The sequence below is a fragment of the Leptonychotes weddellii genome, chromosome 9, assembly GCF_054177405.1.
Source record: "Leptonychotes weddellii isolate Sample4059 chromosome 9, ASM5417740v2, whole genome shotgun sequence".
Lineage (NCBI taxonomy): Eukaryota > Metazoa > Chordata > Mammalia > Carnivora > Phocidae > Leptonychotes > Leptonychotes weddellii.
Genome location: NC_138377.1, coordinates 90,841,676 through 90,867,752, shown reverse-complemented (window position 1 = coordinate 90,867,752; position 26,077 = coordinate 90,841,676). Strand labels below are relative to the sequence as shown.

Here is a 26,077-nt window from a genome sequence, read left to right as displayed (position 1 = left end):
GCATTTATTATTTGTCAGTCACTCTTCAAAATGCTTCAGATATATTGACTCATTTAATAGTCATAATTCTATGATAAAAGGCTATTATTGTTCCCATTTTACAGTTGAGAAAGCTGCAAGTTAAGTAACTTGTCCTAAGTCACACAGCTAGAAAATGATAGAGCTATAATTTGAACCTACTCTGGCTCTATCTAGATCCTATATTTTTAGTTTTGTGTTATAGTGGACTTTCATCTGTAACCAGTGAGAGAGTCAGTAGTAAGTTTTCCTTTTTCTTTCTTTAAAAATCCAGGAGTGATGTCATCAAAGCTGTGTTTTCGGAAGGTTAAACTTGCCTTCGTGTCTGGGCAGTATGTGAGGAGGGAAATGGAGGAGAGTGCTATGTAGCCATCACTAACAAGAATGGATAAGAAAGGATTCAGAAAGTGTATCTAAAGGGAACAGATCAGACTAAAGCTAACTCTGAAGTTAGTGTAAATATCACAGCAATATTTCATTCTGCAAATGGGCAAAACAGTGGGCAGAAAGGGAACCAAAATAGCAGACTTTTGCTCTTTTTGAAAATTTCAAATAATTTGTTGAGGCAGTAGCCATAATTGATATTTGTCTGCCTTGCTTAATTTGAAATTATTAATTGTTATAATTTTAATTATTAGAAAATTTTGTTATAATATTATGATAATAAAGTTTGTATGTTAAACTAATGGAAATAGTTCCTTAGAAATAGATTGTTCTGGTGTCGCCACATTTTACTTGTCTGTTACGTGATTTCTAAGTCTTTGAATTAAGTTTAGACATGTTTTACCTGTGAAATTAAGGTGTCTCTTAAATGCTTTGCATTCTGGTTATTGCTGCCATGCGGATGCAGGCGCACATTCAGGGGAGTTCATATATGGCTTGGAAAGCTTTGTTTACAAGGACGTCAAGCCTGGTGGGTATGCATGGTTCATTATATTTAGCTATATAAAAATTATATTCCTATCTACTCTTGAGCTTTTAGTGGAGCCCATTTGATGATATGCCATTTTTTTTTTTTTAGAAAATATGGAAATGTAATTCATGTTTTTCTCTTTTACCATCATTTCTGTTTCCCAACCTTCTGTAGCCATTTGTTCATTCACTATAATATTTAGGGTCTTCTTGTGGAAAGCACTGTGCTGGATGCTGAATATTCATGGGGTGAAGCAAATATGATCTACTGCCCTTGTGAAGCTTACAGTTTGATATATAGATAACTTTCAAATCTAGACTGTCTTTCTGACTTTGGTTCTGTAGTGTAGTAATTTCTCAGTTAGTCAATTCCTCTCTATAGCAGTGGTTTTCGCACTTGTAAAAAGCAATAAAATGGAACGTTTTTTAGTGAGTGAGACTTTATTTAGAGCCTTGATAAGAAGTGTTCCTCTGGGGTTCTTCATATCCTTCCTGATTTGCTTTATCTCTGTAGGAGCTCCAGAGGCACATGTAGACTATTGTCTTATACAGCATATTGAAATTTGAGGCGTCACAAAAGGCAGATTTGAAGGCTGACTGCTTTAGGATTTATAATAGGATTTTTTTTATATGGTAGGGAATTTAATACATACAAGTACATTAAAATAATAATTCTGATATTATATAAAATGATTTGATGTATTTGATTATATTTTCTATAACTTTATAGGAGTTTATTATATTAACTTAGTCACACTTAAAATTTGTTTTGTTTAAGTGGCAAGTGGGGTCTGTACTAGAAATGTAAACAATAAGCATTGTGTTAGAATTACTTCTACAGCTAGAAGCTTCTTTAATATTTAGGTTCATTTGACAAATGGAAGAAGAATTTGCATGGCAAATTTCACAGCAATGAGTGAAATTACCCTGAAAGACGTTTCTCTTTTAATAAAATCTGCCCCTTTAGCAAGTGTAACTGACTATGTTAATTTGTCTTACAGTTATTATTTAATATAAAAGATAGTCTGGAAATACTCATGGCTCAGTGTTTAATTTTGTTATAATTAGACCAGCTTTCTGCAGTCTGCTAGGGCAGTATTTTCCGATATTCCTAGGAGGAATCTGCCTCCAAGGTACAAATGAATTCCAGTGGCCCATTCAAGTCATAACAAAAATCACTGGGTAACATTGGTGGTAAAAACAAACAACCCCCCCCCCCAAAAAAAACCCAAACAGACAGTGGTCACTATAAAGGAAAACCTAATTAATTCAGAGTTTATTTCTTTAAAAACACTGCATTAACCTGGATAAAAATCTGGGCCTAGAATTTGGTGATTCTGAAATGAGAACAGTTAATTTTGTTGATGATATCTTGATTCATTTGGCTAGGACTTAATGTAGACTCAGATCATTTCATCTTTTCACTTGCTGAATGTGTATTCCTTCCTTATTTGGTGTCATTTAAAAAATTTTTCCAGAGCATGTCTCTTAAAACGTCAAAACTATTTTCATAATAATGCTAAAATAATAACGTGATTTTTCACTGTGCCGCCGCTGGAGCTGCTGGTGCATAGGCAACGTTGGGTAAAGTTGTGGCTGCCTTAGCATGAATCAGGGCAGTGGCACCGAACGTTACTGGCAGCCAGCCATTGCATTGTTCAGTGTATCACAGTAAAAAATAAGATGAAACAAAAGAAAAAGAGCACCAATTTTACTTAAGAATATTCTTGATGGAATAGGAAAAATTTAATTTTAATAAACTTAAGCCCTTGAGTATGTCTTTAATATTTCGTGTGACAAAGGAGGAAATAGGTATTAAGCACTTAAGTAGGATAATTGTCTCAAGGAAAAATACCTGTGCATTATTTGAATTGTCAGCTGAACTAGTTGCTTTTTTTTTTTTTTTTTCCCTGGAAAACCATTTTACATGAAGAGTGACTGACAGACTATTATTCAGATTTGGGTGTTTGGTAGATACTTCAGCAAAACAACTTCAAGAAAAAACAACTGATGATGTTTGTTGCCAGTGATAAGATTTTTTAGCTTTTGAGCAAAAATTAGAATTTTGGAAAACTTTTATTTGCCACCTGGAGCTTGGCAGCTTCCCAGTACTTAAAGACTTTTATGATGAGATTAGTGGTGATACAAATGTGATTTTTTTTTTTTAAAGATTTTATTTATTTATTCATGAGAGATAGAGAGAGAGGCAGAGGCAGAGGGAGAAGCAGGCTCCTCGCGGAGCAGGGAGCTCGATGCGGGACTTGATCCCAGGACCCTGGGATCATGACCTGAGCTGAAGGCAGACGCTTAACCGACTGAGCCACCCAGGTGTCCCACAAATGTGATTTTTGATATTAAATAATGAAATCACTCAACATTGAGAAGATCTGCATAATTCAATGAAGTGATATTTCCATATTACCAATGCATGATAAAAAATCAGGTATGTGTCAAAGGTCCTTAAAGTGTAAGGTAGACCAATTGATTTTAATTCATATGAAAAAATTATTGATAGAGTTTCAGATTCCAAAATGCAACTAACCTTTAAGAAATTACCACTTGTTGAGTTTGGGTGTAGTATCCATAATTACATGAAAAGACCATGAGGATGTTCTTCCCTTTTTTATTACATATCTGTAGTTAAGTCAGATTTTCTTTATGTGCTTCAATCTAAACAACATTTCAAAAGACCAAAGGCAGAAGGAGATAGGTGAATCTAGCTGTCTTTTGCCAAGCCAGACATTAAAGAGATTTGTAAGAATGTAAAACAATGCTACTCTTTTTACTACAACCCTTTGTTTGGAAAATATGGTTATTTTCATAAATATGTGTTATCAGTGCTATCACATGTTTTTTATTTTATCTTTTTACATAATGTTTTTAAAAATATGAATTAATAAATATTTTTAAAATTTCTCCATTTTGATTTCCAATATGGTAAATATCAATAATTGTAACCCACACTAATAAAAAACTTTTTAGGGTTCTCAAGTAAGTGTGTTAAAGGTGTCATGAGACCAAAATATTTGAGGACTAATTTAGAGAGTGATACAGAATCATAAATTTAGTATTCATCAGGTTAAATAGAAACTTTCTCTAAAGAACTGTGTGGCAGTCAGATTAGATTTTGAAACTATTTGGAGAGTTTTAAAACATGGTACATGTAACATTGAGATCAAAGATGGAACAAGGGGCTAAAACAGTTGTGAAGCCAGAAAGATAATAGGTGGTCAGGTTAGAAGAGTGAGTTATGGTACAATCTAAACCCAGGCAGCTGAACCTGTTTCTGAAAGCTGTTCTAGCCAACTGGGATGGTTTTCAGGGCTACTCTGGCTTTCTTGTTTCTTTTCAAGTGATATTTCTTTGAAAACTCAGTCTTTCTCTAAATGTTTATGAATGAAAAAGACCATCATTATGACAAGAAATACTGGTAATAGCAAAGTCCAGATTCTTTATGTATTTATTAAATATTTTCTTCTTGAAACTCAGGGTTTTATTGTTGAAATCCAGGATTTGGTTCTTAGTTTTTGTAGTGGCAGGACAATTTGCTTTAAAATATCAAGGGAGAACAATTTTGAAATTTCAAGTCAGATTTTATGTATATTCTATCAAATACTATATATATAACATGAACTGAACTTACATATTTTATTATAATGTTCAGATGTGGATTTTTTTATTCATTTGAACAGATGCATATCATGTGCTTTGTGCCCAGATACTGGATAATTCTTGTCCTAATGAAGCCTCCTGCCTGGTGACAAGACAGTTGTACAGACATTTCAATTTCAGTATAATCACTGCTTAGTGGAAGTCTGTATAAAGTGCAGAGGTAGATGGCCCTGGAGCTGCTTGAAATAGTTGAAGAAAGCTTCAGACAGGCCCTTGCAGACCTGAGATTTGGGAGCCTCCTGGGAATTTGCCTGGTGAAGAACTTCAGGGAAGGCAGCTGAAGTTCAGAGAATGATCTATATATATATATAGAGAGAGAAGCCTTAGCCATTAGAAAGTTTGGCTTGTTGTGGAAATTACGGATAGTGTTTCTGAAGTGTCCAGTGCAAGGATGAGTAGAGGAGATAGAACAGTACAGGGAGTTAGGGGTTAGGTCATGAAAAGACCTTTGTGTCATGCAAACACTTTTTCATTTTATCTGCCAGGCTGCAGAGAGCCTTTAAAAGAATTTCAAGCAGGGGATTAACAGGCTGTGAATGGTATTTTAGAAGGTATCAGTCTGGTGGCACTACAGAAGGATGTTTAGTAGGAGGTAGAGTGGAGACTGGAGGCAGGGGAAACCATACAGAGACCACCTGGTGTGCAGGCTAGAGATGACGTTTAGTAGGAAGTTAAATGTAAAGGTTTGTAACTTGGGTATTGTTTAATGCCATGAAAGTGAGGTAGTGCCAAATAAAAGAGGATGAAGTTTTAAAGGAATTAATTATTAAGCCAATTTCCAGTACAGTTCAGTGTACATTTTTTGCCCTTTTGGTGTTCTTTGTATCCTTAACTCATTAAAGGATTTTGCGTGTGAGGTGTATCATCTAGAGGAAGTCATCTGTCAGCAACCTGCCCATTCACTTCATTTGTGTTCGTTTGTCCCTACCATATACTTATGAAAACCTTTCCCTGAAAGTTTTATATTCTGTCATTATTACATTTCCAATATTTTGATAACATTGAAATTAAAATTAAACTTTGTATTGTGAAAAGTCATAAATATTATAAAGGGCTTTGCATATGGATATTTTGCCCAATTTTTGTATAATTGGATTTGTCAACTTATTTGCTAGATTAAAGAAGGTTATTCTAAAGAAGGTTTGTGAATTTCTGTTTGTATTGAAATAGCAGAGGTCAGTTTAGAATAAAGTAAAGTGAATTGTACCAAAATTTGCTGTCAGGAAGAATTCTCTTGTTTTCTTTTCTGTCCTCTAGTCTGCTAACTTGAATTTTATCCTTTTCTCACTAAAATGCTTCCACTGAGAAGGACGTAAACGTAAAAAGCACAAAAAACATTTTAAGAAACCTTTTAAAGGTCTTGATCGCTCGAAAGGTAGGTAAAAGTAGTTTTTATGCCATGTGTTATTTATACACATCACCACTTGATTTCTGTCTCCAAAGGTAAAATAAATGTTACATACAATGTAACTTCAAAAATAAGTTTTAAGTTGGGAATGCATATTAAAATAAAATAAATCTAAAATAAAACAAGGACACCAGAATAGGCTGTCCTTTCTATTGAGTAGTGCCTTAGCTATCCTTTGGTCATTTGATTATGAAGTATGTGAGAATTTCAACTCTTGACCTTGTATTTTTCTCTTTTTTATAGATAAACCAAAAGAAGCCAAAAAGGATACGTTTTTGGAAAAGTTGGCAACCCAAGTAATTAAAAATGTACAAGTAAAAATCACAGACATTCACATTAAATATGAAGATGATGTAAGTAATTTCAATTTATTTAAAGTTAGTAATTAAATGTGTATTTTATGGTAATAGTATTGATTTGTCTAGATATGAGTTACCTGTACTAGATTTTAAATCCAAGGTTGTTTTTTATTGTTGTTGTTATTGTTTTCTGATGAGTACACTACCGTATCTTCTTTCCTGTGTTACACCTTTTTCGCCAGGCATTTATATATAAATGTAAAACCACCATATGTTCCTGTCTAAAGGTAATATGACAGATTTTCCAGTTGTCCTCTATTATTTATTTTGAATTTTAATGTTATAAGGTGTATACTATTATAACTTTAAGGAACTATACTGACAAAAATATGAGTTCCAAGTGGTGATGGAAACAGTCAATTACAATGGTAGTTGGTAGAGAGGGGACTAAACTCCAGGTCAGTAGACCGCTAGTCTCATTCTCTTTACATTCCTTCAGCTTGGATTGAACATGCACAGCTTACATACATGTGCAAAAGTGTATTTAGAAACCACACTTCACTTATAACCAGAGTTTAACGTTAGTTGATTAAAAAACTGCTGATTAATTTTAGCTAAACTAAATATACATTGCTTTGTTTTAAAGTTTGAAAAATATGTAAAATAACCTTGAATTTTTTTCATTTACTTAAGATGATGGAAATATTCTATCTCTTCTAAAATTTGGATTTAATTAAAGCCATACTGACATACATAGAATTTATTTTCTTTTCCTGATAAGTTCCTCATAGAACTTAAATTTCAGTGAGACATATTTGTAGTTTTTTAAGATATACTCCATCTTATATTGACTTTACCTTTTGGTTTTTATGTAGTTGTTAAACTGAACTTTGTCAACAAATAAATGTCAAAAACCTAACTCATCAATGCCCTTGTTTAAACAGACTTAGCAAAATAAATCAACTCAACACATCATGGAAGTGAAAGAATTATTCTTAAAACTAATGGCATATTGATGAATGAGTACCTCAGTTTGAACTTAAACTAAGCTTTTTACTGAGCAAGTACAATTAGAAAGGTACATCATTTCTCTCTCTTTAATAAAAAAATACAGAGAGGCTCAGGAATGGGCTAAGTACCTCAATTAAGTTGGTATCATTGACAAAATATATTAAAATAATCTAATAGGAAAGAATTAAAAAGTGCAGAGGGATCTTTCTTGTATCATTCCTTTTTCAATGTGATTACCTTAATTATTGTATGTAGGATAATGAAAAATAGAGTTTAGGAAGTGGGGGATGGGGAAAGTGTAATAATTTATCACGAAAATGTTCATTGAATGATAGTAATAGTTTGTGGGTAGTGCCTTAGCAAGTGAGGTTGTGTGTTACTAAATTTCCTTCTGAAATAGGTGCAAGTTATCTTGAGCTAGTTGTCTATAGGTATAAAAAAGTTGAGTGTGAGAATAAAGGAGGATATTAAAAACTGAGCTCACAATGCTATTTGTGCTTTTTCAATTATTCCAGAACATGCATTTTTTCCTACATTTGACAAGGGTCTATGTGACTATGCTCTGGAGTCTATGTAACTATACTCTGGATGATTTAGAATATTATGTTTTTTCCCTCTCTCTTGAGTTTCCCTGGTTTCTGTCATGGTCCAAAAAAACTCTGTAAGACTTGGACATCCTTATGATGTCTAAAGCAATGACATTGTACACATTGTGGTACAGTGTAACCCTGGTGTATCAATATAACTTATGAATTGAAGATCAGGAATAGAACAAAAGTTTTGTAGGTTAAGAGACTGAGGATATTAAATGTTAAGCATCTTGGGCATTTCCTAACAAAGTATTTTTGAAAGTTAAGGGTATTAAAGACTTAAAGAGACAGTTCACATTTCTAAGTGTGAAAATTGTAAATGTTTGAAAAGTAATTTAGTTACAGTGTTATCTGTGACTAACAGTTTTATTTATCTAGGAAGAACATCTTTAATGATAGACATAAAGAAAACTGTTTCTTTTTCTCCTTTTAAACAAGAATCTTGTTAGTGAGAAAAAAGTTCACTTCATAAGAAAAGAGTTCCACTGGGAAAGTGTCATTTCAGTGTCCTGCCTACAAAATATGGCTAATCCTAGCCTTGTTATTCCCCTTTTCTCCTCTTTTTTTTTCCCACAAATCCATTTGGGTTGTGTGACTTGTATACTAATTGCCCTGTGTTGCCCATTGTACAGAGTGGAACATGAATTTACTCTCACCATCAGTGTATTTTAATGTCACCTTTTCTTTTTTGCTAGGTCACTGATCCACAGCAGCCTCTTTCATTTGGTGTCACACTGGGAGAACTTAGTCTGTTGGTAATGTTGACCTTATTTACAATTTTTGTGAAACGTGTAAAATATTTCCAAGTCACAGGGTGAATTGCCTAAAATCAGCTATCAATACAAATAGCTATTTTATTTTTATGTACAATTTTTTTATAGTTTTTCTAGAAATTTAGAATTTATAGTGATGCCGTTATTACATTCTCTAATTATTTTGCTTTGTCTTTGAACTTAAGAAATATCAAAATGCCAATACCAAATGTTTTTAAAGAACTAAAAGCTGTATCTTAAACATGTGGGAAAACAGGGAAAGGTAAATTTTTATAGATCATGTTCTCATTCTTGGTATAGGCAGATAGAATTTCCAAATAGATTGTAAATGTGTATATGTACGTGTGTGTGTATGTATTACATTGAGATGTATATAAGGTCATTTATTTTGGTTATATATTTTATTATATAGTTTGGTTTTTCTCCTAAAGATCTTTAAGGATAGTGTGTATATTTAGGTTGGACATTTTCCCCTCTATTTTCTGTGGACAACTAAGTGGTAGGAAAAACATTTTGAAGTTAAGGACAGTGAACAGTAAATCATGCTGGGTACGTGTTTGTCTTAATGATAGTTGTATGGAGAGGGCCTTAGTAGGGAAAGAAGAGGAAGAGAAATGAAAGAGAAGTGGAATTCCAGAGGAACAGAAAAAGGACATGGTTACATAGAGGCCTTCAGAATGATATTTCCATACAGATAAGTAGAGATATCCATCAGATTGAAGACCAAAGAAGAAACATTGGGGAAAAAAACAAAAACCCTGGAGAAACAAAGTTAAGGGAGTCAAGGAAGCTAGTGTTTATTATACTGTTTATCCTCTGCTTCTTTCCAAAATGAATTTTAAGTGGCTTTTGATAAAAAAGAAATAATACAATAACAGAGACTACAGATAATTGCTCCAGAAAAACCAGACTAACAATATTAGTCATAAATGAGCACAATATTTTATGTTGAGTTTCCAGCCAACAAAATAAAAAATTACAAAATAGTTATGTACCTCTCATAGAGGCATCCTAGTGTATAAGAATGATGTGTAGTTTCCTCAGTGTGTATTGTTGTTTGATTCTCTGTATCTTTTCTCAGACTCTTCATACTGTTTTCTTAGCCTGTGTTACTTTCTTCCCTTTGTCTCCCTGGTGATTCTGTTCAGGTTTTAATTTTTATGTTAGATATTACCTTGTCTTTCTCATTCCTTTTTCACTTTCCTCTTAGAATTTATCATTCTTTCTTTTATGCTCCCCATTATATTTTATTATAGCACCTGTAACATATTATTATACTGGTTACCATGGTGATCTTCTGTCTAACCTTCATTCTTTCACTGGTAAAATAGTACCTTTATTTTAGAATTTTTGCATTGATTAAATGAGATAGTTTGTGTAAAGCATTTGGCACATGTGTGGCTTAGTTATTTCCTGCTTCAGCTACTACACTGACTATAATAACAACAATAACCCCAGACTTACCTCTTTCTGTATCCATAGCATTCCTTTTTTACATCTTTCCAATTATACTCTAACTCTTATATCTAGGGTAATCTTCCCACCTCTGATCTGGATCCCATCCTCCCCATGTCCTGGGAGCCTTTTTTCCTCCCTTTCTCTCTGCCTCTTTTCCTCCCTTCATTCTTTCTTTCCATCACTTTCCTTCTCTTTCCTACATCCTCAACTCCCTTCCCTCCCACTTTTCCCTCCTCCCACTCCTTCTTGTAAGCTAAATTTAAACACATTCAAGTCTGTCTTTTACAACAAAATTAAAAAGGCCCTCCTGAACCTTCTCCCCCTCTACCTAGCCCCCATCTAACTGCTGCCTTCTCTATCTTTTCTTTCTAACTCAACTTTTTGAGAGAATTCTCTACCTTTACTGTCTTTGTTTCCCCACCTCTGTTACTCTGCTACTTCTCTGAAATTTTTAACAAGTCCATTAGTAACGTCCTGGTTGCTCAATAAACTTTAGATAAATTTTAGTTTATCTGATTTGACACTGTTGATCATGCTGACTTTCTAGAAACATGGTCATGCTGTTATTTCCATATTCTCGTGGTTTTCTTTGCAATAATTATTTATTTGACTTTTTAGAAGAATGTGGACCTTCACTATCTTATAGGCTAGCTCTCTTTCTTTTTATTCATATCCAATTCCTTCCACACAGACACAAAGTAGATCAGCAGTTATTTTCTGGATGAATGAACTCAGTTAAATTAGAACCTCCTCAATTCTATTTTCACTGTTTCTTTGAGTTTGTCTTATAGATATGTAAGGAAACAGCTCACAGTAGCCATGGTTAGCTAGATGTCTTTTCTTTTATCTAAGTTATTTTGTTACAGTTTATAAATATTAGAGTACTGTTTTATGATATATATACTTTGTTTCACAGTTATTTTTTTCTTTTAGACTGCAAATGAACACTGGACTCCATGCATATTAAATGAAGCAGAAAAAATTATATACAAGGTATTAGACTGGATTAAGAAATTCTTGTTATTTTTCTAGGTGCAAACACTTAATGTAGTTTTTTGAAACCTTGATGGAGCCCAATGTGCCATTGGAGTATGAGTTAAAATTGTAAGGTCTAGTTTTGGCTTTGCTACTTGCTATGTGACCTTCTGTAATCACTTACCTTTTCTGAGGTTTAGGTTCTTCACCTAGCAAAAGAGATCAGATAAAACTAATATTTCCCAAATTGTATTTTATGGAGCATTAGGTAATTGAGATATTAGCTTTGTAGAAAAAATATTCTCTGGTCAAGATTACTGACTAAAGTACTAAGCCATACATAGTTAAACTGTGTGTTTCATTTTGTTTTAAACCACAGGACTTCACAATACTTTAAATATGCTAATAAACATTGTGAATTTTCAAGAGGGGTGTCTAGTATGTTGCTCTCCCCACCTTGCTGTTCTAGAATCCCCTCCCTTCACCCCTCCTTCTAAACAGTCATTCATATCCACTGGAGGAATCATGTCTTTCTTATTCAGCAAAACATGTACAAGTCTGTTAAAGAGTAAATTCTCAATTAATATTTGATAATTGAATGAATGAATCTCCGTGGAAATAGTGTTGCTGGAAACACAATTTACCAAATGCTAAGATTAATGAAGTCTATGAATAACATGTGTGTATTTTCCCCATTTTTGCTTTATTTTTTTCCTTTAAAAGTTCAAAATGGCAATTGGATAAGTCTAGGGTGAACATGAGAATAATCTTTTAATACTGATTCATAATTTTCATGTGTTAGTTGCTTGACCTCTTTCATTTTTCTTTTATAGCTTATACGACTTGATAGTCTTAGTGCCTACTGGAATGTAAACTGCAACATGTCTTACCAGGGATCAAAGGAACAGATCTTGGTAATTTCAATTTATACCTGGAAGAGCTAACTCCACTCCCTAAATTTTTTTAACTTAAGAGGTCTTTAATGAGGACAGGGTATAGTCTTTTGTTTAAGTTGTATTTAACCAAATCAGAATTGTGAAACAGTTTTTGGAATCCACTCCTTTTTATGTATGTATGCATGTATTTATTTATTTTTTTTTTCAAGATTTTATTTATTTATTTTGACACAGAGAGAGAGACAGCAAGAGAGGGAACACGAGCAAGGGGAGTGGGAGAGGGAGAAGCAGGCTTCCCGTGGAGCAGGGAGCCCGATGCGAGGCTCGATCCCAGGACCCTGGGATCATGACCTGAGCCGAAGGCAGATGCTTAACGACTGAGCCACCCAGGCGCCCCGCCACTCCTTTTTATTTAAAAAAAAAAATGTTCATATAAGAATGATTACTTAAAGAGTATTGTAAAGAAAGAGGATACTTTTCAGATCTAAAGAATATATCCTTAGCAAATTTTCTTTTAAATTGAAGTATAGTTGACCTTAGCAAATGTTTTATGCATTTGTGATGATGATTTCCTCAACAGTGAAAGGTTAATTCAAAACTTCAGTGTGCTAAGTTAGTCTTAGTCATTTTTATTTAACTTAGAGGAAAAAGGAAGAAGAGTTGAATTTTCTGAACTTGAATTAATTCCAAGGTTCTCTCTCTTACTGCTCAGAAAGATATTGTAACAAATAATTTGCCTTTGTCTAGAAAGTGTTTGAGATCCCAATTCATGGATGTTTAGTTGTTTTTTATTTTTAAAAATTTACTTATGTATTTGAGAGAGGGGGGAAGAGAGCTCACACAAGTGAGTGGGGGGAGGGCCAGAGGGAGAGAGAATCCTGAAAGCAGACTTCCCGCTGAGCCCAGAGCCTGACCCCAAGATTCATCACCTGAGCCAAAATCAAGAGTTGGCCACTTAACCAACTGAGCCACCTAAGTGGCCGTTTTTGTTTTTAGTCAGAGGGGAACACAGTGTATCATATTTTTAGATATTTTTAGAATTTTTAAAAATGATCTACTTCTATATTCTAAAGAAATATATCCATAAGTAATTCTCACTGTATTTTTCTTATGGACTACTAATTACAAAGAAGAGAATAAAGATATTGATTTAAGAACCATGTGTGTAGCTGAATATGTGTGCATTTTTTTCATTCTCATCTTCAAATTTTTGTTTAGGATCAGCTGAAAAGTGGAATTCTTACAAGTAACAATATACCTGCAAATCACCAATATAGTAAGTAGGGGTAAAAGTTTTATTTCATGTAATAGGAAGCATAGGATTAAATACTCTGTCTTAATATACTTTTTCTGGTAAAGTTACTTTGACAAATAGAAAGAATTTTATATTTTAGTTTTATAATGCAGCATATTTGGCTTATAACAAATTGCTTAGGAATAGATTATGACACATACACCACTGGAGAATAAGAGAGAAGAGAGCAGGAGGACTGTAGTTTACTCCTAACAGCTAAACACCCTTGGCCTTCATGTTTCCTTCTTGTTATCTCCTTTGTTTTAGGAATTAGGTTTTCTTTTCTTTGTTTAATAACTAAATCTCTGAGATCTTGGTATCCACGTCAACCTTGCCACGTCACTATTACGGTGTTATGACAAAGCAACCACTCTAGAGATTTTTCCAAGTGGCTTTTCTAATTTTTGGCATCCTCACCTTTACTTATTTTTAAATAGACTGCTAACAAAGCAGACTATTTATTTATGCCATCTGTTTTCTTCATTTTAGTTTCATTCCAAAGAGGCTATTTTTTTTAATTGAGTATACCCCTTTATGTTTATCTTCAGCTTTCATGCCCATCTTCTTCCATATTCCATATTACTCTGGTTCACTGTTGTTTTCTTCATATTCTTTTTTTTTTTTTTCTTCTTCATATTCTTTTATAGCTGACTGCCATTATATAAGAGTTGGCACTTTCTCTTTATGTTCATACATCTCTTTAGTGATGATGTTTTCAGATGAAAGTGTTTATTTTCATTTGTGAAAGAACTAGTTCAGAAAAATCTACAACTTCATTTATAAGTGGTATCCTCCACTTATAAAAACCTCTAAGTTAAAATTTTTATACAATCTTATGCAATTGTAAATAATGTAAGATATCACAATTTATCTAATTTTAATGCTATTCACAGTGAAATTTATTATATTACTTTTCCCTGTCTGTCACCTTCCCTAATAACACCTTTTCATGCTAGTTCTTAACTTCAAGAATATTTTCTGTCTTGATTCTAAGATTATATATGTAAAGATCATTTTGAAAACTGTGAAGTAGTAAGCATTTTTTTCTTGGTAATAAGAATTTAATTTGTGATTCTGTTCCTAAGTTCTGCCAGTGATTAAATAAGACAGATTAATCAAATTTTGTTTCCTACCTTGTGTTAATATTTTTAATGAATAATAAAATCATTAAATGTAGTAAGGAAGAGAAGCCTAATTTTACACAGACTGAATCACTAAGAGTAGATTGTCTATTACTTTTGTACATTTTTACCTAGAGGCATAGGACTCCCAATTTCCTCCTTGGAGATTCCACTTTAACTTGCAATTGGTATTATGGAAATAAGTAGATGCTTGAATATTTTTTGGTAGTGATTTTTTACAGTTTTTGCACATTTTTGATTATTTTTCTATACTTTCAGAGTAACAGTGTTCTCATAATTATTTGCAGTTGTTCATATGTAAGGGCATATAAACATATCTTATGTCTTCCCATGTGATACAAGTTTTCCAGCCAATATCAGCTTCTGCAAAGCTCTACATGAATCCTTATGCGGAAACAGAGCTCAAAACACCCAAACTTGATTGGAACATAGAAGTACAGAATATTGCCATTGAATTGACCAAACCTCAGGTAAGATGCAGGTGGTAATTTCTAGCTTTGATTAGCTTTGAATCTCAGCTGCTTTTGTCCTTTGTGATTATTCCTTCTCCAGTGCTCTAGTGGTTCTTTTTATACTTCTATTTCTCTCTCTATATATGTATATGTATATATTTTTTAAGAAAATAAATACCAAATTTAAGAAATAATTTCCTTCATTTTATCTGGTCTTTTCCTTATTGGTGGAGAATCTTACCAAATTATAGCAAATGACATTATTTCCATTTAATTCCCAATTGATGGAAGATTTTAATGTGTTTTTTTCTTCCTCAGATTTTAATAAAGACTTTTATATTAAATATTATCTACTTAATTTTTAGACCAACTATGTTGGCAGCTTTTTTCCTTCACCATTTGTTTCTCATTTTGAGCCAAGAGTTTGGATAACAGACCTGGAGAACTGGAAGTAAAAGGAGGACAAGGGATTTAGCTAAATGAGCTTTTAGCTCAGTGCAGTCCAGTAAAAATATACAGGAGTTCCTCTTCTCGATGGTTTCCTTTTCCTTGGTTTTGGTTACATGGGTCAACTGTGGTCTGGAAGCAAATGATCTTCCTTCTGATGTATGGTCAGAAGGTCATTAGTGGCCTAACACTATGTCACAGTGCCTACATCATTCACCTCACTTCATTTCACTGTTAGGCATTTTATCACAAGAAGAAGGGTGAGTGCAGTACAATAGGATATTTTGAGAGAGAAACACACCACATTCACATAACTTTTATTACAGTATATTGTTAGAATAGTTCTATTTTATTACTAGTTGTTGTTAATCTCTTACTGTGCCTAGTTTATAAATTAAGCTTTATCATCAGTATATATGTATAGGAAAGACATATCATATGTAGGGTTCAGTACTATCCATGGTTTCAGGCATCCACTGGGGGTCTTAGAACATATTCCCTTGCGGATAAGGGGGCACTACTATAATGCCGGTTGTATATGTAATTTAAAATTTTCTAGTAGCTACATTAGCAAAGTAAAAAGAAAAGATGAAATTAATAAATAAAATAACATTTTATGTAAGCCAACGTTCCCAAAATATTATCATTTCAGTATGTAATCAGTGTAAAAAAGTGTTAAGATATTTTACCTCCTTTTCTTTTTCCTAAGTCTTTGAAACCTGGGGTATATTTTAAAATTAAAATACATTTAAGTTCAGACTACCCATATTTTAAGGGGTGAGTAGCCACATGGTAACCATTAGGTAGAAGTGCATTAAGAAAAACCAAAAGAAAGAAGTTAGATTTGCCCCTTTCTTTATCTTATCTACAGTCCTGTGTGTGTGTGTTTCCCTCAGTTTGAGCTATTTACCAGGTACATGCAGAGTTATACTGATGGTAAGATGGGCAATTAAATAGCTTTATCTTGCTTTAGTTATGTAATGATTTTCTGGAGGAGTTTGCAAATCAGCTCATAGATAGGCAATGTTGAAATGATGGTCCAGAGGAAACTATGTAGTTTTAGGAACAACCATGTTCCAGTCACTAGTTACAGATAGTGTATTTTGTTGTTTCTAAGATGTTCATTTATTGCACACTGTAACATATTTGAAAATAGGATGTATATTACTATTGATGGTATGACAGTTTATTTGGCAGCATTTTTTCTTTTTGTAGTAGAACTTAAAAATTATGTTACAACTTGTAATTGATGGCGTCTTAAATTTGATGAAATATAATATTAACAGGCAACCATGATATTCATTGTTCACGGAAGTTAGAGTTTTACTAGACTGAAAATATAATAAAATTTGGTGTTTATCCATGTTTGCAAATAATAAATATAACTGTATTTTTGTTTTAATAGTACTTAAGCATGATTGACCTTTTGGAATCAGTGGATTATATGGTTAGAAATGCCCCTTACAGGAAATATAAGCCTAATTTACCACTTCATACCAATGGTCGAAGATGGTAAGTTAGAATCTTTTTTTTTTAATGAGAAATAAATAGTTAGGAACTCTCAGATTTAGGAGACCTTTAAAGCCATGTAATGAAGCTGCTTTTTTTTTTCTTTATAGACATGAGAGGGATATGTTTTGTATTAGGTCTTTGTTACTTTTTTATAAACACATTCTCTTGTGATCTTGCTTTTCCCCAAATTCTCAACTTAGCATTAAGACTTTAATCATTTTTTGGTCTTAGTACCCTTTAGTCACCACATGGGCTCAATGTTACAACCATATTGGGTTAGTATTGATTTTGCATAACATGTCATTTTGTGTCTTTTATTTTGCTTTGACATACCCTCTTAACTGGAGTAATTTGCTCATTTTGTAATCTGTTTAAGTCAGAGAATTGTACTGGGGAATTGAAATGCTAATTACTGGGCTCTTACAGGAGAACAGTTAATAAGAACAAGAAATGTAACAGTGTAGATCTAAAAAGTGAAAGCCATTTTCCTGCTGCTTCTTAAACCTTTGTATTCAAATGTGCATTAACAAAATTTGATTTGCAGGTGGAAATATGCAATTGATTCTGTTCTTGAAGTTCATATAAGAAGGTATACACAGATGTGGTCATGGAGTAACATAAAAAAACACAGGCAGTTGCTCAAGTGTTATAAAAGTGCCTACAAAAGCAAACTAACCCTGACTAAAGTCCCAGAAGAAATACAGAAACAAATTCAGGTATATCTCATATATATTGGTGAAAACTATTCTTTGCTAAGTCATCCTTTAAATTTTCCTAAATTTAATTTGAATTAAAATATAATTTTAGAAAGAATAGAACTGATCTCTTTTTGAGATAATTTTATGGGAAAATACAGAGCATTTTTTTTTTTCAGTTTTTTCTTTAAACAAATCTTTCCCTCCCATCCTAATATCAGATAAAAGTAGAATACTAGTAACTATTTGGAGAAATGTGTCTGGTTTTTATAATAATATTTTGAAAATCACTATCAGAGCTATTCATATATATGTTTATTATTAGCTAGATATATTATTAGTTATTAGTTTTGTTAGTGGCTTTTTTTACGAGCTCAAAGTATTATATATAAAAAACAGCTCTTATTCCTCAAAATAGGAACCCCTTTTGAAATACAGAAAAATAACACACAATATATAAGTTGCTTAATGTCATCTGGTCTTGATTATATAATCATTTCTGCCACAAATTCATAACATAAAGAATTAATTGAATTCCTATTATTCTGAAATATATGAGAATCGCTAATATTATATATTAGAAAAAGCATCAAGTTTCTCAGCATCTCAGGTCTGATGTTCTCATGTATAAAATGGAAACAGTATCTGTTTTACAGAGTTGTGAGAATTGCATGAAATAGCAGATAGATTACCTCATACACAGGTCACCCAATACATGTTAAATTCTTATATATTTTTATATAAATTCCCCAAATCAGTTTCTACTTTAACTTAGTTGTTGATTTGTAGAATTTTGCATTTTTAAATTCTGTGTTTTATAATGGTGCCTTTAGTACAATGGTTATAAAATAGTATGAAAAAGAGTGAGTCAGTATGAACCATAAGGATAATACCTAAAACAAGCCCCCCTCCTAAATATTCTTGTTTCTATAATGGTGTCATTAAATTCTTATTTTTATATTGTATTTATTGAGGATTTGCTTTCTTAGAAAACTTATTTCCCTTATTGCAAAAACTAAAAGTATAAAAGCCAAGTGTACATTCAAATTTATACTTAATCCTTTCATTAGATCACAGTTACTGTTTGTTTATGGACTGGGTAAGCCTGGAAATTCTAGAATAAAATATTTTTTAATCTAATGCCATTTTTCTTGTTTACAAGTATCTCTTTGTTTTATAGGATTTGGAGAAGACTCTAGATGTTTTTAACATAATTTTAGCAAGGCAACAAGCAAAAGTTGAGGTAATCATTTTTATGAGCTGATTTTATGTTTTAAGCATGTTAATACTACTCCTTTAAACTTGAGATCAAAAAATCTTAAGCTTCATGGGAGTTGTTCAAGTAACAATAAAGGTTGATTTTCCATGCCTTCATTTAGTCTCAGGAGAAAAATTGGAACATCGGGGGAAAAAACCCACTAATATGGAAGGGAAAAATTTTTAAATTTTATAAAAAAATCTGAACCTCCCCCAAAAAAGAAAGTAAATAAAAGTTGTCTGTAATCGTAGCAACGTAGAATGCTGCACTTAACATTTTGACATACAGTCTTCCAGTTTTTCTCCCATGCATATGTACCAACTGATACTTGCTTTTTATCCCCCATCCTTTCACTTTATCTTTGCTTTGTTTCCTTTTCCTTCTCTTCCTTCCTCTTTCCCTCCTCCTCTCTCCCTCTCTCCCTTCTCTTCTTTTTTCCCATAATTGGAATCAGCTTATATTTCATAATTTATGCTGATTTATGCCACTTGGCATATCCTACCTTGTCCACATTGTTCCATGTCAATCCTATTATTCTGTAACATGACTTTTTTGGTAATTAAAAAAATCAATTACAAGTGCAGTACAACTCACGATAGAAAAGTTAGGAAATAGAGATACACAAAGAAAGAAAATAGAAACACCTATTATCTCACACTAAAGATACCTACTGTTAATACTTTTTTGTATATTCTTTTAGTCTTTTTTATATTCATAGATCTCCAGACACATGCTCATGTTTTTAAATGGGATTAAAGCACATACCTGTTCATTCATTTACTTAGTAAGTACTCATTGAGTGCCTATTTTACTAGCATCATGGTGAAGAGTGTGGGCTCTGGAATAAGCTTTGCCTACTTGTGTGATCTTGGGCTGGCTGTTTAACCTCTCTGTTCCTCAGTTTCCTCATTTGTATAATAGGATTGATTCATAGTACCAATATCATAGGGTTACTGTGAGGAGGGCATGATGATCCATGTAAGCCCTTAGACTATTGAGTACCTGGTACATAATAATTACTAAATAAGTGATTTACTTCATCATCATCATCATCATTTGCATTAGCAAACAAGTGAACAAACAGACAAAAATCCCTTATTTACATTCTAGTAGAAAGGATAAGAAAAACATAAATAAAAATAAAGTAGAAAGGAATATAGAGAAGGAATATGTCACTGGTTAGGCACTGATGATGGTGAGGATTGCAGTTTTAAATTGGGTGGTCAGGGAAAGCCTCACTAAGAAGGAAACATTTGAGCAAACACCTAAAGAAGGTGAGGGAGTCACCAGAAAACTATCTGAGGGAAAAATGTACCAGGCAGAAAGAATATAGCAAGTTGAAAGGTTTTGAGGTGGGGGCATATGTGGTTCATTCACAGAACTAACAGAGTGGTGAGAGAGAAGAGAGTGGTGGTTAATGAGGTCAGAGCAGTAACATAGTGGAGGAGTGGGAGGGGTGCTTGTGGGAGTTGGGGAGGATGCCAGATTGTAGGGTCTTATAAATAATTATGTGAATTTGGCTTTTACTCTGAATTTGGGGAGCCATTTTGAGAATGGAATGATATAATCCACTTAAGTTTTAAAATGCACTCTAGCTGCTCTTTTGAAAACAGACTCTAAGAGGGAGAACAAGGGTGAAAATAGGGAGATCAGTTAGGATGCTACTGAAATATTTGAGGTAGAGATAATGGTAGCTTGGCTGAGAGTAGTTGCAATGGAGGTGATGAGAAAGGGTCATATTCTGGATGTTTTTTGAACATGGAGCTAATATTTCCCAACTTATTAGATACGGGTTATAAGAGAGAGAAGTTGGAGATGACTTTAAAGATTTTGGCCTGTTGCAGTTGGAAAGATGCAATTTTCATGAAATGAGATGGGGAAGTCTGGATAGAACGAGCTTGGGTAAGATGGAGAGATCAGGAATCCAGTTTGGGACTTACTAAGTTTTAGCTATCTTTTAGACAATGATGTGGAGCTACGGAGTAGGCTGTTAGATACATGAATGTATGGTTTAGAAGAAAAATCCGTGCTAGATATATAAACTTGGGAGGGATCAGTACATTGATGGTATTTAAACCCATGACATTGAATGAGATCACCTAAGAAATTAGAGTAGCTAGAGAAGTGTTCCAAAGACCCAAAGTATTCTGTTAGAGGTCAGAGAGATGAGAACCAACAAAGGTGACCATGGAGGAGTTGCCAGAGGTGTAGTTAGGGAGCTCTGTGAATGTAATATCCTCAGTCAAGTGAAGAAAGAATTGCAAGCAAGAGGGAGTGATCAACTGTGACAGATACATGATTGGTCAACTGAGCTGGGGACTGGAAATTGGCTATTAGATTTACCAAAATATGGGGTGTTTCAGCCATTATTTTTTCAAATAATTTTTTTCTAAGTAGGCTCCATTTCCAGCATGGAGCCCAACACTGGTCTTGAACTCAGGACCCTGAGATCAAGACCTGAGCTGAAATCAAGAGCTGGACACTTAACTGACTGAACCACCCAGGCACCCCTCTTCAAATAATTTTTGATCAAATTTCTTTCTTTTTTCTTTTTTGGACTCTGATTTTGTACCCCCCACCACACACACGGTTGACCCTTGAACAATGTAGGGATTAGGGACCCCCTGCATAGTAAAAAATCTGCATATAACTTTAGACTCCCCCAAAACTTAACCACTAACAGCCTACTGTTGACCAGAAGCCATACTTATAGTTGATTAAAACATATTTTTATGTTATATGTATTATATACCATATTCTTATAATAAAGCTAGTGAAAAAATGTTATTAAAATCATAAGGAAGAGAAAATACATTGACAGTACTGTACATATATTTATTGAAAAAAGTCCATGTGTAAGTGCACCTGTGTAATTCAAACCTGTGTTCAAATAATTTCTGGTCTAGATTTCTTTCTTCTTTCCTTCCTGGACTCCAATTTCATACACATACACACAAATGTGTACGTCTATACATATATATGTACATATATACTTAAACGTGAGACCTTTTGATATACCACAAGTTCCTGAGGCTTTGTTTCATTTTCTTCATCAGTCTTTTTACTCTCTGTTCTTTAAATTGGATAATTTCTGTTGATATGCCTTCAAGTTTATACTTTTCTCTTCCATCTCCATTTTATTTTTGAGCCCATCCTAGTTTTTATTTCAGATAATGTTTTTCAGGTCAAAAACTCCTATCGAGTTCCTTTTTATAGTTTCTGTTTCTCTGCTGAAAATTCTAATCTTTTTAATAATTTCAAGTGTATTTCCCTTTCTATCATGTAACAAAGATAACATTGGTTTTCTGCTGGTTTCACCATATAGGTAATCTGACTATTGACATCTGTTAATTGATTAATTGTCTTTTCCCTTAAAAATGGGCCACATACCCTTTTTTTTTTTTTTACTGCATGTCAAGTAAACTTGGATTATATCCTAGGCATTGTGAATATTATGTAGTCTCTGGGTTCTTCTTATCTTCTGGAAAATGTTGCTATTTTGTCTTAGCACACAACCTAGTGAGGCTCTGATCTTTAGTTATGTTTTGCATTCTGTGGATCATGGTTCAAATCTCAATTCCATGTTTTCTGCCTTTGGTATGTTGGTTTAGGTCCATTTTGCACATGAGTAGTACAGGAGTTTGTTGAAGACTTGTGCAGGTGGGTTCATATCTCGGTTCAGGTCTCTAAACCTTTGCTACTTTCATTTAGGTTACTCTTATACATGGGAAGCTTGTGTTAGACTGAAATTCATGCAGGTTCATACACAGAATTAAGAGATAACCCATTCTCTGACTCTTCTCCCTCTAGCATTTCCTTCGTCCCCTCTGGTTTTCACAGACTCCATTTTTCTCATTCCTTGGCCAGACTGGAGTTTCTTTCAGGGGTTCAGCTGCTTGTGCCTCTGCAATGCTCCATGACTGAGGCCTGCCTCAGGGTACAGCCATGTGAAGTAGATTTCTCTAGCTGCATGATAAACTCAGTGGCTTAAAGCAATACACATTTATTATCTCAGAGTTTCTGTGGGTCAGTAGTCCAGGTATGGCTTACCTGAGTTCTCTGCTTAAGGTCTCAAAATATTGCCATCAAGATGTTGACTGGGACTGTGGTTTCATCTGGAGTGTCACTGATGAAGGATCTACTGTTGTTGGCAGATTTTAGCTCCTTGTGCCTGTGGGATGGAGAACTTCAGTTTCTTGCTGGCTGTTGGCCAGAGGCTGTGCTTAGCTCTTAAATTTCATTTCATTTCCTTGCCAGATGGGCCTCCAGACATAGACAGCCCACAACATGGCAGTTTGTTTTTTCAAAGGGAGAGAGAGACTGCAGCAAGACAGCTGTTACAGTTTTCATGCACATAATCACATATATCTCGTCACCTTTGCCATATTCTGTTGGTTAGAAACAGGCCATAGGTCATGTCCACGCTAAAAGGGAGGAGACTGCTCAAGGGCAAGAATAGGAGGGAAAAGTTATGGGGTATAGGAGGGTAGGGAGAACATGTGTGTGGGGGGGAAACCATGGGAAACTCACTCTGGTGAAGGTCACTTCTCCAAGTTTTGACTCCTTTCCTGCATTTGCCTACTTTGCTTTTCAGAGTCTGTTGTAGATGGTTTTTTTTTTTTTTAAAGATTTTATCTATTTATTTGTCAGAGAGAGAGAGAGAGCACAAGTAGGGGGAGCAGCAGGCTGAGGGAGAAGCAGACTCCCCGCCGAGCAAGGAACCTGACGAGGGACTCGGTCCTAGGACCGTGGGATCATGACCTGAGCCGAAGGCAGACGCTTAACCAACTGAGCCACCCAGGCACCCCTGTTGTAGATGATTTTTATATTTTCAGAATTTTTAGTCATCAGCATAAAGGATGGGCTGTAGAGGGCTTATGTCACCATGGAACTGAAAGTTCGTTGTTGGATTTAGCAATCAGGAAATCATTTTAAAAAGCAATGTTTTTTCTTTTTTTTTTTTTAAGATTATTTATTTATTTATTTCACAGAGAGAGCGAGAGCAGGAACACAAGCAAGGGGAGTGGGAGAGGGAGAAGCAGGCTTCCCGCCAAGCAGGGAGCCCGATGCGGGGCTCGATCCCAGGACCCTGGGATCATGACCTGAGCCGAAGGCAGAGGCTCAACCATCTGAGCCACCCAGGCGCCCCTAAAAAGCAATGTTTATAGAAGAATGTGGGTAGAAACTTGATAGGAATGAGAGAGAGTGGATGTAAGGGGAGAACAGGTAAATGGAGTGGTAACTGGTGGGGAATGTGGAGTCAAGAAAAGGTTTTATAACTTGCTTTTTATTTCTTTTAAAAATTTATTAGTGTTTCATTTTTATGCCAATAGAGTAATTTATCCAACATTTTAAATAGCTGAATGGTATTCCATTCTGTGCATGTATCAGAATTTGCTTCCCTATTTCCCACTGGTTATATTTAATTATAAATGACACTGCAATGAATAACCTTCTCTACATGCTTTCTCAAACATCTCTTGTTTTGTTTTGTTTTTTTTTTTTTTAATTTGACAGAGAGAGACACAATGAGAGAGGAAACACAAGCAGGGGGATGGGGAGAGGGAGAAGCAGGCTTCCCGCTGAGCAGGGAGCCCGATGTGGGGCTCAATTCCAGGACCCTGGGATCATGACCTGAACAGAAGGCAGATGCTTAATGACTGAGCCACCCAGGTGCCCCACATCTCTTGTTTTCTTAAGGGCAAGTTCCTCAAGGTGCAGTTTTTGGATCAGGGTGTATGAGTATTTTATTTTATTTTATTTATTTATTTATTTTAAAGATTTTATTAATTTATTTGACAGAGAGAGACACAGCGAGAAAGGGAACACAAGCAGGGGGAGTGGGAGAGGGAGAAGCGGGCTTCCCACTGTGCAGGGAGCCTGATGTAGGGCTCGATCCCAGGATCCTGGGATCACGACCTGAGCCGAAGGCAGACACTCAACGACTGAGCCACCCAGGCGCCCCAGTGTATGAGTATTTTAGAAGCTATTAGCTACTGCTGGGACTTGTTCCTATGAATTAAAGGAATGATTTGCCAGAGGAACAGATCATTTCAGTCCTTCCTAAATTAAGTTGCTTGACTTCCATTGGATGTTCTTTTTAAAAATTTTTTTTGAGAGAGAAAGAATACAAGTGGGGGACGGGGCGGGGGAGAGGCAGAGGGAGAGGGAGAGAGAGAGAGAATCTTAAGCAGGCTCCACACCCAGTGTGGAGCCCAACATGGGGCTCAGTCTCAGGACACTGAGATCATGACCTGAGCTGAAAGCAAGAGTTGGACACTTAACTGATGCCCCTAATTGGGTGTTCTTAATAACAGTTACCAGTTGCTTAAAAATTGACAAAAGAGGATTTATTATTGGATGCTATAGACAAAGGGATGGATATACATGAAGAAAAGATACTTAGATTCATCCAAGGCTGAAGTTTTTTTATTGTAAAGGAAAATCCACAGGGTCACAGAATTTAAAAGACAGGCAGGAATTGACTGGAGTTATTTGCCATATACTTTTAGCTGAACTAGGAAGGAAGTGAAGACAACAGAGATGGTATTAACGTGAAACGGTTCTGTATCTCTCTTTATATTAAGTCATATATATTTTAAAATTTATTTTTGGTCTCATATAGATATATTTTACTTTGAAATAATTATAGATTCATAGAAAGTAAAGCAGAGATAACTCACAGAGGTCCTTGTGTACCCTCCCCTCAGTTTCCCCTAATGGTTATATCTGACATATTATAATATTAAAACCAAGGATTAGACGCTGGTACATTGTATGTGTATAGTTGTAGATCAGCTCTCATTTTTAAATGTATTTTTTAAGTGATGATTGTCAACATATAGGGAAGTTTTTTTCCAGTATTTTTTATTTTGTTGCTTTATTTTCTTCATAGTTATTCACACTGAAATTAGTATTTTTATTTGTGTGCTTTCTAATTAATTCACTTCTGTCTTTTCTCTTTATTAAGTCTTTTAAAATTTGTCAATTTATTTTAAAATCTCTCAAAGTCTGTGACATGCTGATCAAAGATTTACAAAGCTTTACAAAGATTTCAGTGCTAATAGTGGCTTTATCTTTTAAAACATTTTAAACAATTTTTATTTTATTTTATTATGTTATGTTAGTTGCCATATAGTACATCATTAGTTTTTGATGTAGTGTTCCATGATTCATTGTTTGCATATAACACTTTTTAGGGATTTAAATAGAGATTTGGGAGGGGGAAAGTTGAATGTTGCATTGGTCACTACATTATCTTAATG

General features: G+C 34.3%; 1 protein-coding gene across 2 annotated transcripts in view; it reads left to right on the top strand.

The window, feature by feature from the left end:
* Positions 1-26,077, top strand: part of VPS13C (vacuolar protein sorting 13 homolog C) — a 178,369-nt gene that overhangs the window by 20,884 nt on the left and 131,408 nt on the right. For both annotated transcript variants that reach the window (XM_081831199.1, XM_081831200.1), the window contains exons 6-14: positions 6,254-6,363; positions 8,606-8,665; positions 11,075-11,134; positions 11,950-12,030; positions 13,231-13,288; positions 14,791-14,918; positions 16,753-16,859; positions 17,404-17,575; positions 18,735-18,797. In XM_081831199.1, the coding sequence (XP_081687325.1) occupies positions 6,254-6,363; positions 8,606-8,665; positions 11,075-11,134; positions 11,950-12,030; positions 13,231-13,288; positions 14,791-14,918; positions 16,753-16,859; positions 17,404-17,575; positions 18,735-18,797 (839 nt within the window). The remainder of the gene's footprint in view (positions 1-6,253; positions 6,364-8,605; positions 8,666-11,074; positions 11,135-11,949; positions 12,031-13,230; positions 13,289-14,790; positions 14,919-16,752; positions 16,860-17,403; positions 17,576-18,734; positions 18,798-26,077) is intronic.